This window comes from Etheostoma cragini, chromosome 3 (assembly GCF_013103735.1).
Source record: "Etheostoma cragini isolate CJK2018 chromosome 3, CSU_Ecrag_1.0, whole genome shotgun sequence".
NCBI lineage: Eukaryota > Metazoa > Chordata > Actinopteri > Perciformes > Percidae > Etheostoma > Etheostoma cragini.
In genome coordinates, this window is record NC_048409.1 from 23,981,361 (window position 1) to 23,996,102 (window position 14,742).

Genomic DNA, 14,742 nt, shown 5'->3' on the forward strand with positions numbered 1-14,742 from the left:
GGAAGTCTCTCCTTAGCTGAACTCTACAAAACTACGAGATGCTTTCCACTTTCACACAATAAGTGTGTGAGTAGGTCAACCATTAGGACAGCCTTGCTGTGACAGAAACTAAAATCAGTCTAATGCTTTAATCACTGGCCAACACACAGATAGACATCACTGTCAATTTCTTCTTCTTCAAGCTTTTCAAGTCGCCGGGTAGAGACAGCCGAGTCATGGCTGGGGACGAGTCGGACCAGCGGGCTCTGCAGTATGAACAAACTCTGGTAAGTTTGACTTGTTGCCAGTCTGAACTTTGTTCAATGGGAACACAGTAGCCTACGTGCCGTCTCCCTGGATTGAGAGAGAAGCCAGACTACACTAACAAATCTTTAAACTTAACTCTGCAGGCTAATTGTACACATCTACTAACTATGTGATAGTTAGCAGTGTAGATTTGTGGTCAAAAGCCATAATTTAAATTAAATAAATGTGCGTTGGTAAAGTTTGCGTATGTCGAATGAAACAGGTTCTTCATCTCGGTGATTTGTGAAGTTTGTACTTGAATGTGTGCTTTTGCTGACCGAGAGTCAACTATAAGTTGTCAGATTTTACGTTGGACCACCTTGTACACTCACGTAACGTGACCGAGGCTTGTGGGAAGTCACAGTGTAAGTTGTGATTTAAGTAAATAAGGAAACTTTTCCACGTTGTCACAGTCCTCACTTTGAATATTTTTATCTAGTGTTATAGATAGATAGCCTCTTTATTAATCTCTAAGGAAATTTTACAACAGTACAGAGGATTATTAATATAGCATCTGAAATTTGCAATCCTTTTAGTCAGTCTAGTCTCCTGTACAGCGAGATTTTGGCCAAACTCCATTGTAAAAATGCCATACACTTTAAGAAAGTGAATATTGTTGAGATTGCAAATTAGAAAGTAACTTTATGCCTGTTTTGTATTTAAAAAAAAAAATGTTGCTGATAATTTTGGAAGGAAAAAACAAAAACAAATGTTTCCCTTCTTGATTTCTTTTGTTCGTTTTTGATCCTTTTGTACTCCCATATTGGAATTTTACATGGATCTGGCGAGGGATTTCAAGGCTTGTCAGTCAATTAATAATTGCTACAGACTATTGTTTGGTTTTGAGAAAGTGTTTTTCATTGGAACCATTTTTAAGATTTATCAGGAGGCTTTTTGTTCTTGCTTATCTATTCCTTAAAGATAAGTGTGGATCAGCGGTAGAGTTTTGAAAACTAATAAAAGAAAATGGTCTTGTGGTTTTGGTCTTGTGGACAACAAGAACTGCTGCTGTGCCGACTGTGGTTAGAGTTTAGCAATAAAAAAAAAACTGTATTGATACACATAGAACGTGACAGAAGTAGTTATGTGGAGAACAAAAAAATAATTTAAAAAAGACGTGTAAACCCTACCTACTTTCATGCCTCCACACACCTGGTTGATGGCTGCTTCAAGTCGTTTGTTGGTGCTGGTAGCAGTAACAAAGAGGCTGCTGAAATAGTATTTAATTTGTATCAAGGCTTTGCAAATACCAAGCATGATTGACATGGATGGGTCTTGCAGCATAGACAGCATAGACGACCTTTTCTCAGCATTGGTTGCAATGAGGACCCGTCAAACGTGTATTCTGACAGTTTAACTTGAACCAATCCTCTCTGGGGAATGATACCTGCCATAGTTAAATGTCCTTGATCCTCTGTTTTGACTGACAGTTCTACAATTTAAAATCCTGAACTGCTCAGTCAAACTGCTGTGATTGTTGACCCCCATAACACAACAGTGAACTTGAGCTTTATGGTTCACCAGAACTGTGTGTGTGTGTGTGTGGTTAAATTTAGCAAGCAGCATGCCTCCTGTTTGTGTACATGGCAGACGGTGCTTGAAAGTTTCCAAGTAAATCTCTGTTCACCATTCACGGTTTAGCAGTGTCAGCATCCGTCAGGCCATAGGGGCCAGGTTCCAAAATATGTAAGCCTGCTTCCAGGGAGATTTAGTTGGAGATTTAGTTAATCTAGACATGCAATTAGTAAAACAGAAATAGCAGTGTATGTTTTGCTTTACTGTGTACTGTACACAACCAATGTAAAGAAAGGCAAGTTGTAGAGCTTGAAAGTCTTTGTTTGTTTATACCATGCAGCAAACTGTTGATTTTGTCAGCAAATTTCAGATTTAGTCTTTGTCTGAGTTCTGACATCAGAAGTCCACGAGTATTACTCATATTTAGGCAACGTCATCCTTATTGTTTGTCATTTTTTTATTGTCAGAAACACTTGATCAATAGAACATTCTAATTTCACAAAAGTTTGAATTAGTTCGAACAAATTCACTTTTACTTTGTATTTGTTTTGACTTGATTTGGGGAAAAGTGACAGCTCTACGCCCTCCACTCGCAAAATTAATCCATGTCCTGTTGTTAAATCATAATTTGTACTTTTCTATTGGCGCCACCTCAAACCCACTCCCCATTGTTGGTGTGGACAATATACATAGTATGTTTAATATGATTTTTTTGTAGTGACAATTGTATTCCATTGTAGTACAATGGAATACAATGATTGTTATCCACTGTAGCTAAGACATGCGAGTTCTGCTGACAATTGGCCAGACAGACTTTTTAAAAACTGCATATTTGGCTACTACTCTCTACCGCCACCAATGTCTAGCACCCACCTGGGTGATGCAAGGCAGATGTACAACACCAGACGCAGTACAGGAAAACAGACAGTAAACGGCAGCTAAAATACATAAAATACATTTTCATTTTCACAGCGGCAGTGTTCATTTATCATATCTCTTTTTAGGATGGTCACAGTAGAGAGCACAAATTACTTCTTGTACCAATTTTTCATAGCTGGGGGGACCTTGTGTCTCTTGCCAGATGGCAAAAGCTGGAATGATGAGTGCAGGGAGTGGGTGGGGTCATTATAGACAAGGGTGACTGGTTGTATAGGCTAAAGACCAGGATGAAAGGGTCAAAATACTCTCAGTGAGTGACCTGCAGACCATGGTCAGAGTCTTTGTAGGCCCCTACTTTCCTGAGGAGAGAGAGCCGCTGCCTTGCCTTTTTCTCAATGTAGTCCGCATTGATCTGAAAGGTGAGTTTATTGTCAATAATTGTTCCAAGATATTTAAACTGAGTATCCACTTCCTGCCTCTTCATAATAAAAGGCTGAAAGACGAGCCAACTGCTCCCACAACGCTCCTTGCTCTTTCTGACATTAAGGTCAAGGAAGCTGCCGTCGGACCAGGTGACGAGGTGGTCGATGTGCTGTGGTAGGAAGGGATTCTGACATCTTGCAACAGGACCTGGCACAAATTAAAATCTTTATACACATTTACTTTTCTAATCCTGGGAAAACAAATATGTCTCATCAGCAACGCTCATGCTGCTGAAATGAAATTAAGGAAAATCCTTGACAGCCTTGCTGTGTTGTGTGGCTAAGAGGAAATCATTAGTGCCCTCCTTTATGGTCCACCACCATGGAGGGGGGAGCTGGTGTCTGGGCGGTTTACAATACACAATAGTTTGGTGGAATTTTCAGAAGTAGTTGTAGTATGATGAGACAAAGGGAAAACTTAGGTCAACATTAGGACATTCATAGCTCACAGGTCTGGGGACGAGCAGGATAAGGGAATGTATTGTCTCAGGACTGTCTCCTTTGGGAGGTTAAAGGGCCTGTCACACTTTAGCATACTTCCTAGAGAGAGAGAGAGAGCGATAGGCTGAACTATATCAATATCTTTATTTACCTTACAAGTTCAACTAAACGTAACGCCTCCAGCATGAGTTTAAATACACCTTGAGAAAGACATGAACTTCAGACAATTGGGACGGCACTGCCCAAGAACACATCATGGTTAAAGTGATTAAAATGATTTCCCTTTGTCTCCTGGAGAAATGAATTGTGCTTCTCCTGAGTTTTTCCTTAACAACAGTGCAAAACCTGGCGCTTCCTGTCTCTTGTACTGCTCACTTGACTTCTTTTTGTTGTGTGTATTCATGTGCGTCTAAGAGTACTTTGTTTGTGTGTGTGGACTGTTGTGTTGGGGTCACAGTAAAGGTTGAACAGTTTGGAGCTAATGAGACGTTATTCGGTTAATGCTGAATCCGTGAGGGTGTGTGTGTTTCCCTGATGTAAAAAGACAACTTTTTATCTTTGTAAATAAATATATATTTTTTATCTCTGACCTTCATGGCGGCCGTGTGGGTCCAGAGGTCATGAAAAGTAAACACAGCCAGTTAGCAGCGTTGCTCTGGATCTGTCTTAGCTGCTGTCTCTCTCTCTCTCTCTCTGCCACACCAGTCTCTATATATCGCTTTGATTCTTTCACCAAATCACGTTATTCACATAATGGCCATATTTGATTAGTGAAGAAGATGCTGAACCAGCAAAATGGTGGTTTAAATGTCAAATCAATGAATTTCTCTTTTGGAAAATAAATATTCTCTCTGCTCTGCTTTTGGGAAGGGCCTCTGGAATGTGTTGAATTGAATATTTAAGATAATAACCTTAGTGTGTCTGTTTCCAGTTGCATGGGCGCTACAGCGAGGAGTTCGGGGGGTTCACCAAAGAGGAGGCTGCTCGGCTGAGGGAGAGTGGGCAGAGACGATCTGTCAGCCAGACCCTCGAACCGCTGGAGTACAACAAGGGACGCTGTGTCAAGTGTCGCTGTAAGTTTCTTACCATAGGGTCAACGCTAAGACTGAGGATCAGCTCAAATACTATACATCCATTTCAAATGGAATCTGTGAACACAATTCTTATCAAATCATTATTAAATATTATCCAGCTCCTGTAATTTATGACACAGATAGATAGATAGATAGATATTGATCCCAAAAAATGGGAAATTAGGATGTTACAGCAGCAAACATACATCAGTCACACAGCACAGAATATAAATACAATAATAATAATAATAGGACTAAAAATATAAGTGCAAAATGTGCAACTGCTTAAATGGTATGCTAAAATGTATATTAAAATGTAAATAAAGCCATTGTGCAGGTTGCACTTGTGTTGTGGAGTCTCAGGGTCTTGTCTAGCACCCAATGATGACGTGTTAAAGAGTTGTATTGCCTGTGGTAGGAATGATCTCCTGTAGCGGTCCGTGCAACATTGAAGATGTCGGAGCCTCTTAGAGAAGCTGCTCCTCTGTTGGACCAGTGTGGGGTGGAGAGGGTGGTCAGGGTTATCCATGATAGATAACAGTTTGTTCAGTGACCTCCACTCCACCACAGCTTCAAAAGTGTCCTGTTTGCAGCCGATCACGGAGCCAGCTATCCTGATCAGTTTGTTCAGTCTGTTTTTATCGCTGGCTCCGATGCTGCTGCCCCAGCAGATGGCGGAGGAGAACAGAGCGCTGGCCACAACAGACTGGTAGAAGATCTCCAACATCCTGCTGCACACGTTGAAGGATCTCAGCTTCCTCAGGAAATAGAGTCTGCTCACCCCCTTCTTGTAAACAGCAGTGCTGTTGATCTTCCCGTTCAGCCTGCTGTCGATGTTGACACACAGGTATCTGTTCTCCTCCACCATGTCCACGTCTCTTCCCAGGATGCAAAGGGGCTGCGGAGCCGTTCCCTTCCACCTGAAGTCAATCACCATCTCTCTGGTCTTATCAACGTTCAGCAGCAGGTGATTCTTACCAGACCACTCCACAAAGTCATCCACCAGTACCCTGTACTCCGCCTCCTGTCCATCCCTTACACACCCAACAACTGCAGAGTCATCAGAAAACTTCTGTAGGTGACATGACTCTGGGTTGTACTGGACATCTGTGGTGTATAAGGTGAACAGAAAAGGAGACAGCACAGTCCCCTGTGGAGCCCCCGTACCACTCACCACCACATCAAACAGAACACGGTCCAGACGGTCAAACTGTGGTCTGTCTTTCAGGTAGTCAGCGATCCAGGAGACTGTGGACACACTGACACCCATCACCCGCAACTTCTCACCTAGTAGCAGAGGCTGAATGGTGTAGAATGCACTGGCGAAATCAAAAAATGTGATTCTCACAGCGCCACCACTGCCATCCAGGTGTAAATGAGGTTGCTGCAGAAGACATCTCCCAGACAAGGCTGGTAGGCAGACTGTAAAGGGTCCAGAGAAGATCTTACCTGCGGCCTCAGGCAGGTCAAGACCAGCCTCTTCAGAACCTTCATCACATGGGATGTGAGAGCCACTGGGTGGTAGTCCTTGAGGCCAGATGGAGTCAACTTCTTGGGGAACGGGATGTCTTGACGTCAACTCAAACTATTTAAATTTCGGACTTAAAAACAATAATTTAGGTTCAAATCAAGCACAATTTTATTCTCGTAAGCGGTGTAATCATTTAACATTGTGATTTTCCTTTCACAAAATATTGGGATACACATGTTTAATATAATTTTCCTAAATTAGTAACAGGATATTAATCAATCTTGTGCCTACTGTTATTGCTTTTTGTGGCTTTTTCATGACATCATGTTCTCATAATATTGTGAAAACAGAAAAATATAACATATCTATACAGTTTTGATATGCAAAATTATAATTCATCAGAACAAATGTTGCAACTTATGTTGAGTGAACATTGATCTAATTGCAGAAAGCAGTCACATCCCTAACTACAGAAGTACTCAAATATTGCTCTGCCCTGGTGGACAGAGCCTATTTTAGTGCTTCCAAGAACACTCTTTATTAAACGTCTCTTCAGAATATAAAATAACTTTCCATAAACCCTTTATGGTTCTGTAGGATAAGAGATAAGTGAAGATAAGAGGAATAGAACAACATTGCGAAGCCCCACCCAGCGGTGCTTAAAAGAAACTATATTGCACACATCTACATATAACTCATAAATCCCACACACAGTCAACATTGTGTACCAACTTTCTCCACAAAACATCCTGATAATAATGTAGTATTTCATAGATCAGTGAAATGAATGTAAGACCCGAGAGAAAGACAAGAAAGATTCAACTTTTTCAACCAGTTTGTCTTTTAAGAAATTAAGAAATGTGGATCATATTTTCACTGCCTAAATTAAATTATTATCTGTATGGGTATGATACCAAGCAATGTAACAAGCCATCACACTCTCCATGCTGTAGCTTCACTCTCAAGACTACACCATCATACCACACGAGGTGCAAACGCGAGTGGAGCAGTTAAAATTGGCCCTATTTTTCAAAAGAACTGTTTTATTATGAGCTTTTCTGGCTCTCGAGGTTTACGCAATGTCAATTTTGAACAGAAGTCAGCAGCTCTTTATCTATTTCTTTACACATTACTCAAAAGATGTACTGGACTTAACTGTGATATTTCCAAGCAGTCAATACTAAGGTGTGCTTTGGATCAGTGCACTTTATTGCTAAAAAGGTCAGAAACAGTGTGTCCCTCAACGTTTTAGGTATATTTTAATGCCACGTCCACATACAGTGCTTTAGTCTGAGCACCAATCCACTGATTAGACAGCTGCCTCTAGGGCATTTCTAATGGGACTGAAACACTAAATGTCTCACAGTGCACATCTCACTGATAGTAGTTACTTTTAGGATTAGATAGTAAATTATATTGCTCTATTTAGCAGCCTGGACCATCTGAGGGGGGAATGTAATTTTAAAGACCTTTTGCTGGTGTAACCTACACTACACCCTTTGTTTTGGGAGCATGTTGGGTGGTGGGATGGAAACGAAAGGAAAATAAATGCTGCGGCGCTAAACTAACATCACAACAATCCTTTGCTGTGGGTGCGGGTGGATCCATGTGAACATGCCCCACCTTTATTTTTGTAATGTTGGTAGTGATGATAATAATTGTGTGTTCATGTCTTTGTGAATAACACAAGGGAATGTCACTCAGATGCATTTTACTTCATTTGCCAGATATCAACATCACTACAATGGCTTTGTTTCCCTTTCCTTCTGTTTTTCAGTCAGTCTCATTGTCTTTATTTCACCTTCTTTTCTTTCTTCTTACTCAATCCTAATTTTACTGAAATAACAGTGTGCATCTTGGTTTTATATTCGCAGATCCATCTTTTTCCTCGGGTTGTGGGGTTGTGAAGTTAGAAAGAAGTGAGCTTACCGGACCTCTGTAGACTGCTCCTCCTTTGTTTCAGAATCGAGGCTACATTAGCTACTGCTGCTAGCACGACTAGCAAGTTTCCCACCAAACTGTCATTAGTCAAGTTGCATTATGGGTAATGCAGGCCTCCAGTTTTGACAAGGAAGAAGATTGCATAGAATAAAAAAGACAATACCTCTGGTTCGGCTGTGTCGATTGGAATTTTTTAAACTCTCCATCATAAGTCTCACAATGCTAAATCTGTGGAGTATTTTTAATGGTACATGCACATACCAAAATAGAGACAGATAACAAAGACACAAAAACAAGAATGAGAGAATATTACCAAATATGTATGCACCTTATCTGGAAAGCCTTAGTCATTATGAAAATCAATTCACCATCATTGGTAGTGACTTTGAACAAAGTACTGTAAGTAACTGTACAACATATAGAATAGGAATGACAATAAATCCCATTTCTGTACATATATTGCACATCTACAGGTACTGAAAGAGATTGCAAAGCAAAATAGTTCAGACAGGGCTGGCACCAGTGTAATAGAGCAGCCTGCAGCACACGGTCGTTGTTTAAAATATGATCAACATAATTGGGTTTTAGATTGTTCAGATTGGAGTAACTGGATGATCAGGATGAGATTTCTTAAAGATCAGTATGAACAGGAGTGATGACAGTAAGCAAAACCTTTATCAATCTTTTTATATATGGACACCTGACTACTTTTAAGAAATACTTTGAAATATTGAGCCTACTTAAAGAAATAACAACCTGCCACCAGGCTCCAGCTGATGGTGGGGAGACTGCCAATTAAGCAGTTGTGTGACGTTTGAATTGAAAATATAGCTACCAAAGAAAAGGTCTGCATTTTGATATTAAGATCATCTGTATGGAAAACTGTCACACAGAAGCTTTAAAGCAGAGGAATAAGATTAGTTTGTTTTCTGTCCCTGGGTAGATTTCTGCTACCGGGCATTTTCCTTGTATGTCTGAATGATGAGAGAGATCAACACGACTGAATCATGTCACTGCTGAAGTGCTGTTGAGCATGTTAGGAACCTTCTCCTTTTGTGGCGCTGCCTGTTCTGTAAATGTAGTGCCCTCTGCTGTAGAGAAGTGCTCAATGCACCCAGCTCATCCCAGCTACTCTCTCGCTCTTTAGTCCTAAATGCTGCAGCTGTGTGTGTGTGTGTGTGTGTGTGTGTGTGTGTGTGTGTGTGTGTGTGTGTGTCCCACCTCTGCTCTAATCTTGGTGATGAGTTTTGCTGTTGTTTCACTGACAGCTGATGAGTCAGATCCCTCTCCCTTCTCCACTTCCATCCTTTTTTTAAGGATCATGACACCAAAACCCCAGGAACAGAATAGATTTTTCCCCCCAGCAGGTAGCTTCAAGCAGAAGAGATTTGATCTAGATTGCACTGCGGCCACACACACTTTTCTCTCTGCAGGAGAAAAAGACAAATATAAACACACACAGAGAGAGGGAAAGGCATAAAACAAAAGGCGACTGGCTGAAAATATATGTAAATATTAAGTGACACATTCTTCATCATTGCTGCTGTGGGTTTTTCCTGCAGCTGCTGTGGGGGACGCTCACCATCACTTACATACACACAAACACAGTATTCCCACACACATCTGCTATTTACATTTTTATAAACTTTAATGTCCAATAACCACATAAACTTCCACATAAACATCACAACAAAGACAGTAATGGTAGATCAAGGTAGGCTATATACTGAACCTACAAAGCCAAGATGCCATAAATTAAAGTATGACCAGATCCTGACTTGTTCTAACATATAATTTCAGTTTTTTTTTCTGCATAGAGGAATTTTTGGCACCCCCCAAAGAGGTTTCAGTCAGAGCCAAAGAAAAATTACCAGCACCAAAATTATACAAATTGCAAATGAAAATAGTGATTAAAATCTTCACCAATTTACCAACAGACTATTTAAAAAGCAGAACATCAACTTAAATGCGAGCGCTAATCTCAGTTTTAACGCCCAGAGTCAGGCTGTGTCTGACTCTTCTGGTGATCTGTACTGGCAGTAGCATTTAAATATTAATACTACTTGTTTTAAGCAATTTAGTTAATTTGTTAATAGTAAATTTTGACATTATTTACTAAAGCATATTACGTACATGGTTGTTGACATGTACATGCATTATATTTCTGTCAAAAAAAGGTAACACAGACTCGTTGCTTGAGGCGGACCGATCATGCTTTCTGCTGTGTGTACTCAACCACCTCCCCCCTCCATGAGGCCCATTCTGAGTCAGGAAAAACCTGTTTGTTTGCAAAACAAATGTTATGCCTTAGATCAAAGAAAAATAATAGTTGCACACCATGGCTTCAAAGCCAGTCTTAGCTAAGATTAAATGTACTTGCTTTTTCACCCTTTTCTCCTGATTTGAAATATTTACATGTTGGTGAACTAACACATTCCAGATTAATAGGCCAGTAGCTGAATTTGAGCTAAACTAGCTTAACTACTCTTGCTGGCCTATTTATGCAAATTAGCAGTAACTGTCACAACAGCTTTGGACCCTGGAGTGATACAATTTGGTGTTCTGGTTTGACCACTTTATGACAACATATTTATATGTAGGCTAACACATCATCATTTAATTTCTTATATTAATTTTAGAGTAACTATTGATATAACAAAACGGAACAATAGAAACAAACAAAAGTTACCCACATACATGTACATTTTGACAAATTTCACATCCAAATGATGTTGAATACATCAGATAACAGTCATATAAGTGTATTAACAAGATCTTTCAACATCAAAAATGTGTGGATACTGTAGCTCAAAAAGCTGAAATTCAGACTGTATGCCAATTCTGTTCAGGGAAACGCAACACATGTAGAGTGACAGCCGTATGACAGTCAGAGTAAAGATTTCATTCTGATCATTTTAAATCTTACAATAAAAGATTAAAAAAGGCAGGACTTTTTTCAGTCAGACAGGTGAATTGTAGTTGCTGGTGAAAATTCAAAAGTCCAGACTTAGTCATTTTACCTTTGTACTGTGCTGTTTGAACAAGTAAAAGAGTTTAATCGCTTTCATTTCACGTATCTACCTCAAAGGTCCATCTTGACATGTCAGCAGTTTGAACAGAACACTGCAGTGAGGGAGCCCAATGTAACGTCTCATAGAATTTCTTCATTTAATTTTTAGCTTTTAACTGGTGGCTTTTAAAGCTTGACTGGTTCTGCCCCTGCAGCTATATTTCACATGTATCATTCCCTTCTGAAGCAGAGCCCAGTCGTGCATCATCAGCCAGGGCACCTTTGCCCTTTCCAAAGCTGTGGAAAAGCTCAGTGGATCTTTTTCCTCAAGATCAGACAGCCAGAGTAACTTCTGAATCATTAATTTAAAGGAACACGCCACCGCTTGTTGAAATAGGGCTCATCCCTGTTTTCCCTAGCTGTAGATAGGTGGGCCAACACATTTTTTTTGTCTCAGTGCATGCATTGTTTTAGTCCGGTGCAACACCAGCAGCATCGCCGCCAGTTAGCTTAGCGTAGTGAATGGGATCCTATGTTGCCCGTTAGCATGTTGTGAGTAAATGTGAGTCAACAAAATATCAACAACAACAACCTAATCACTTATTGTGGCCTGCATATTCACAACGAGTACAAATGGCTGTGCAGATTAGGACCAGATGATTTCTCAGGCAGATATTGATTTGGGATCAGATTGGGTGGAAGCACAGCCAAAGCAATCTTCCATGTACCAGTAAACAGGTTTTGCATCTGCATGCGGTGTGTGTGTCTGCAACTTTTAATACTTTTTGTTCCTCCCAGGACTGATGGTGGGTTTGCTTCTTTTCTCTTCTTTCATTTGTATGAAATCATACACACACCACTAGTAACCACATGCTATATGTCAATACATGTATGTGTATACTGTGTACATGTGTGTGCTGCTGTCAGTTATTTAATAACAAATGCATGTGTGATGGAAATGCTCTGAATTTGGTTACGCCATTGTATAAAAGTGGAAATCAGCGCGCTTGTGTGTCTGCAGAGGACTGCAGAACGGAAGTGTTGACTCGGCAACAGCAGAGTTGGGGGGCGGGGTAGAGGTGGAGCTGGACTGGGAAAGTAAAGAGAAAAAAAGATAAATGAACGGATGCAGCGGGAAAACAAAAAAATGTTCAAGTCCCTCCAACATCATCCCAGTCCCGAAGAATACCTAGATAAACGGACTAAATGACTATGCCTGTTGCCCTGACCTCTGAAGTTTCTTGTTAGCAAATTTTTCTGTCTCACCTCAAAACCCTCACTAACCCACTTCTGGACACCCTGCAGTTCCCCTATTGAACTAACAGGTATGTAGACGACGCAGTCAACATGGATCTTCACTTAATCCTCCGGCATCTGGACTCCTACACCAGGATCCTGGTTGTGGACTTCAGTTCTGCCTTCAATACCATCCTCCCGGTTTTGCCACAGGACAAGTTGACCCAGCTGCCTGTGCCTGACTCCACCTGCAGGTGGATCACAGACTTCTTGTCTCACAGAAAGGTTCTTTCCTCTCTGCTCTTCTCCCTGTGCACCAACAGCTGCACCTCCAGTCACTAGCCTGTCAAGCTTCTGAAGTTCACGACACCACTCTCATTGGAGTCAGCTATGGTAGGGATGAGTCCACCTACAGGTGGGAGATTAACCATGTTATGACCTGGTGCAGTCAGAGCAACCTGAAGCTAAAGGCTCTGAAAACAGTGGAAGGATGCAGCCCCACCCGTCCCCATCACCCTGGGTGACTTCACTGTCAACATTGTGGAGTCCTTCCATTTCCTGGGCTCCATCATCTCCAAGGACCTCAAGAGGCCTGCAATCTGCCGTCTCCAGGACCGGTACGCCTCAAGGACCTGTACGCCTACAGGAAGCTGCAGTCTATCGGGACCAAAACCTCACGACTTAAAAACAGTCAGCCTCATCAACAAGACCCCTTACCCCCGCTGACATTGACTCTATACATTGACTATACATCTGCCCATTGCAGGCACGTTACTTTCTTTACACATTCTGCCTTCAACCCATTCTGCTCCTTTTTTTTTTTTTATGCAACAGTTATTTTGTTTGTATACATTTGTTTTCTTTTCACATAAGTGTAACTTATTGTGGCAATAAACCCATGTCTGAATCTGATCTCTGTCAGCACGTTTTTGTAATACTCTTAACACATGGGATGATACAGTCTGTGAGTTTCTGGCATAACAGTGTTGTGTGATAACCTCTGCTGGACGTGGGTGGTACTGGTGAATGTCTGAGGTCAAAAAAAGTTTTCGGCATTTGGCATCTACATCAAAGGTACAGAAGCTGTCTATCCATCCCGGCTTCAATTTTTTTTTTTAAACAATACCAAAAACAATATGAACTTTTTGTCAGTGCAAAGACATTTTTGATAATTAGCAATATAAATGCATTTCTATAATGAAATAATTAATACTAGTTTAAATGGAGCAGTTCAACCATAGTTGAATTATAGTGTTACCAAACACTGGCCAGTGTTGCCCAGATTGGCTAATGGATCCAATACTGTTTGCACTGTCCAAACCTCAGTGCCGATTCCTGGGTAAAGTAGTTGTACTGTGTGTTCTTGTAGTCCGCTAACTACAACTATTGTTATGTTGTCTTCTTGCCATTTCTGCAGTCTGCACGGTTCGCTGTCTGAAGGTCCTGATCTCATGGATCGGAGAGGACTGGGTCTGTCTCATCCTGCTGGGAGTCCTCATGTCCCTGGTCAGCTGGGGGATGGACATAGGCATCAACTGCTGTCTATTTGGTGAGGCAAGGAGGGAAGGAGGGATTGGATTTTGTACTTATAGCTTTGGGCATAGAGAGTGTAAACAAACGAAGAGTTATTTCAAAAGTAAAGGATGCATTGTTAGAAACAAGGAGCGGATAATTTATTTATAATATATGTGGATGAATCCAGACAGGGAGGACAGGATAGTAGATTGGAGAATAACAAGGGGAGGAAAGATGCAAGAGTAAACTTTATTTATGAAAGCTCCCATATTGTAGTGACATTGTCTATTTTGATTATAAAGCAGGTCAAGGTGCTATGTTAATACTTTGAAAGTGTCAAAATGTTCCATCCACAGTGAAATTCCCAGAGCCCATATTTATAAAAGGTGCCTTTAAACGAGCCGTCGGGACTTCCATACGACTGTGATGTCACAACATTCCTACATAAAGCTAAATGGGTGACGTTATTTTACTACTGTGCCGTCAAAGTCATTCCCTGTACGCAATGACGGTCCAGAGACTATGAGAGCACCGATGCAGAAGACCTGAAAACACTGACCAGTCAGAGCATTCGGGGCGGGACTTAAAGAGAAAGGTGCCAGTTATACTTTTTAGTGTGTAGTTTAGTATACATCTGTCAAAGCCTGTATTTGATTTAGGTGTCATTAGAACCTCTGATAACCTATAGATAACCTCCAGATAACCTCTGGAGACAACTGTATAACATTGAGGGGAAAAGGGTTGTTTTTTTATTGGTCTGGCACAACAGGAGCTCGTAAATAGAGATGTAGTGTATTTAGGATTGAGCCCTTGGGGCAACTACTGGAACTAAATGCAGAAGATATCATGGTGTTGGCTTGTTGCCCATGGTGACTAAACACATTTGTTAAAGGG

The 14,742-nt window shown here is 40.9% G+C and overlaps 1 protein-coding gene across 2 annotated transcripts in view; it reads left to right on the forward strand.

Moving 5' to 3' along the window:
- The window catches only part of LOC117941701 (chloride channel protein 2-like), a 42,065-nt gene continuing 27,323 nt past the window's right edge, over positions 1-14,742 (forward strand). Inside the window, exons 1-4 of one of the 2 annotated variants that reach the window (XM_034866718.1) lie at positions 1-266; positions 2,039-2,042; positions 4,538-4,675; positions 13,751-13,882. In XM_034866718.1, coding sequence (XP_034722609.1) covers positions 216-266; positions 2,039-2,042; positions 4,538-4,675; positions 13,751-13,882 — 325 coding nt within the window. In that variant the 5' untranslated portion in view covers positions 1-215. Of the gene's footprint in view, positions 267-2,038; positions 2,043-4,533; positions 4,676-13,750; positions 13,883-14,742 lie in introns of both variants that reach the window. The other variant, XM_034866717.1, reaches the window with a different exon arrangement.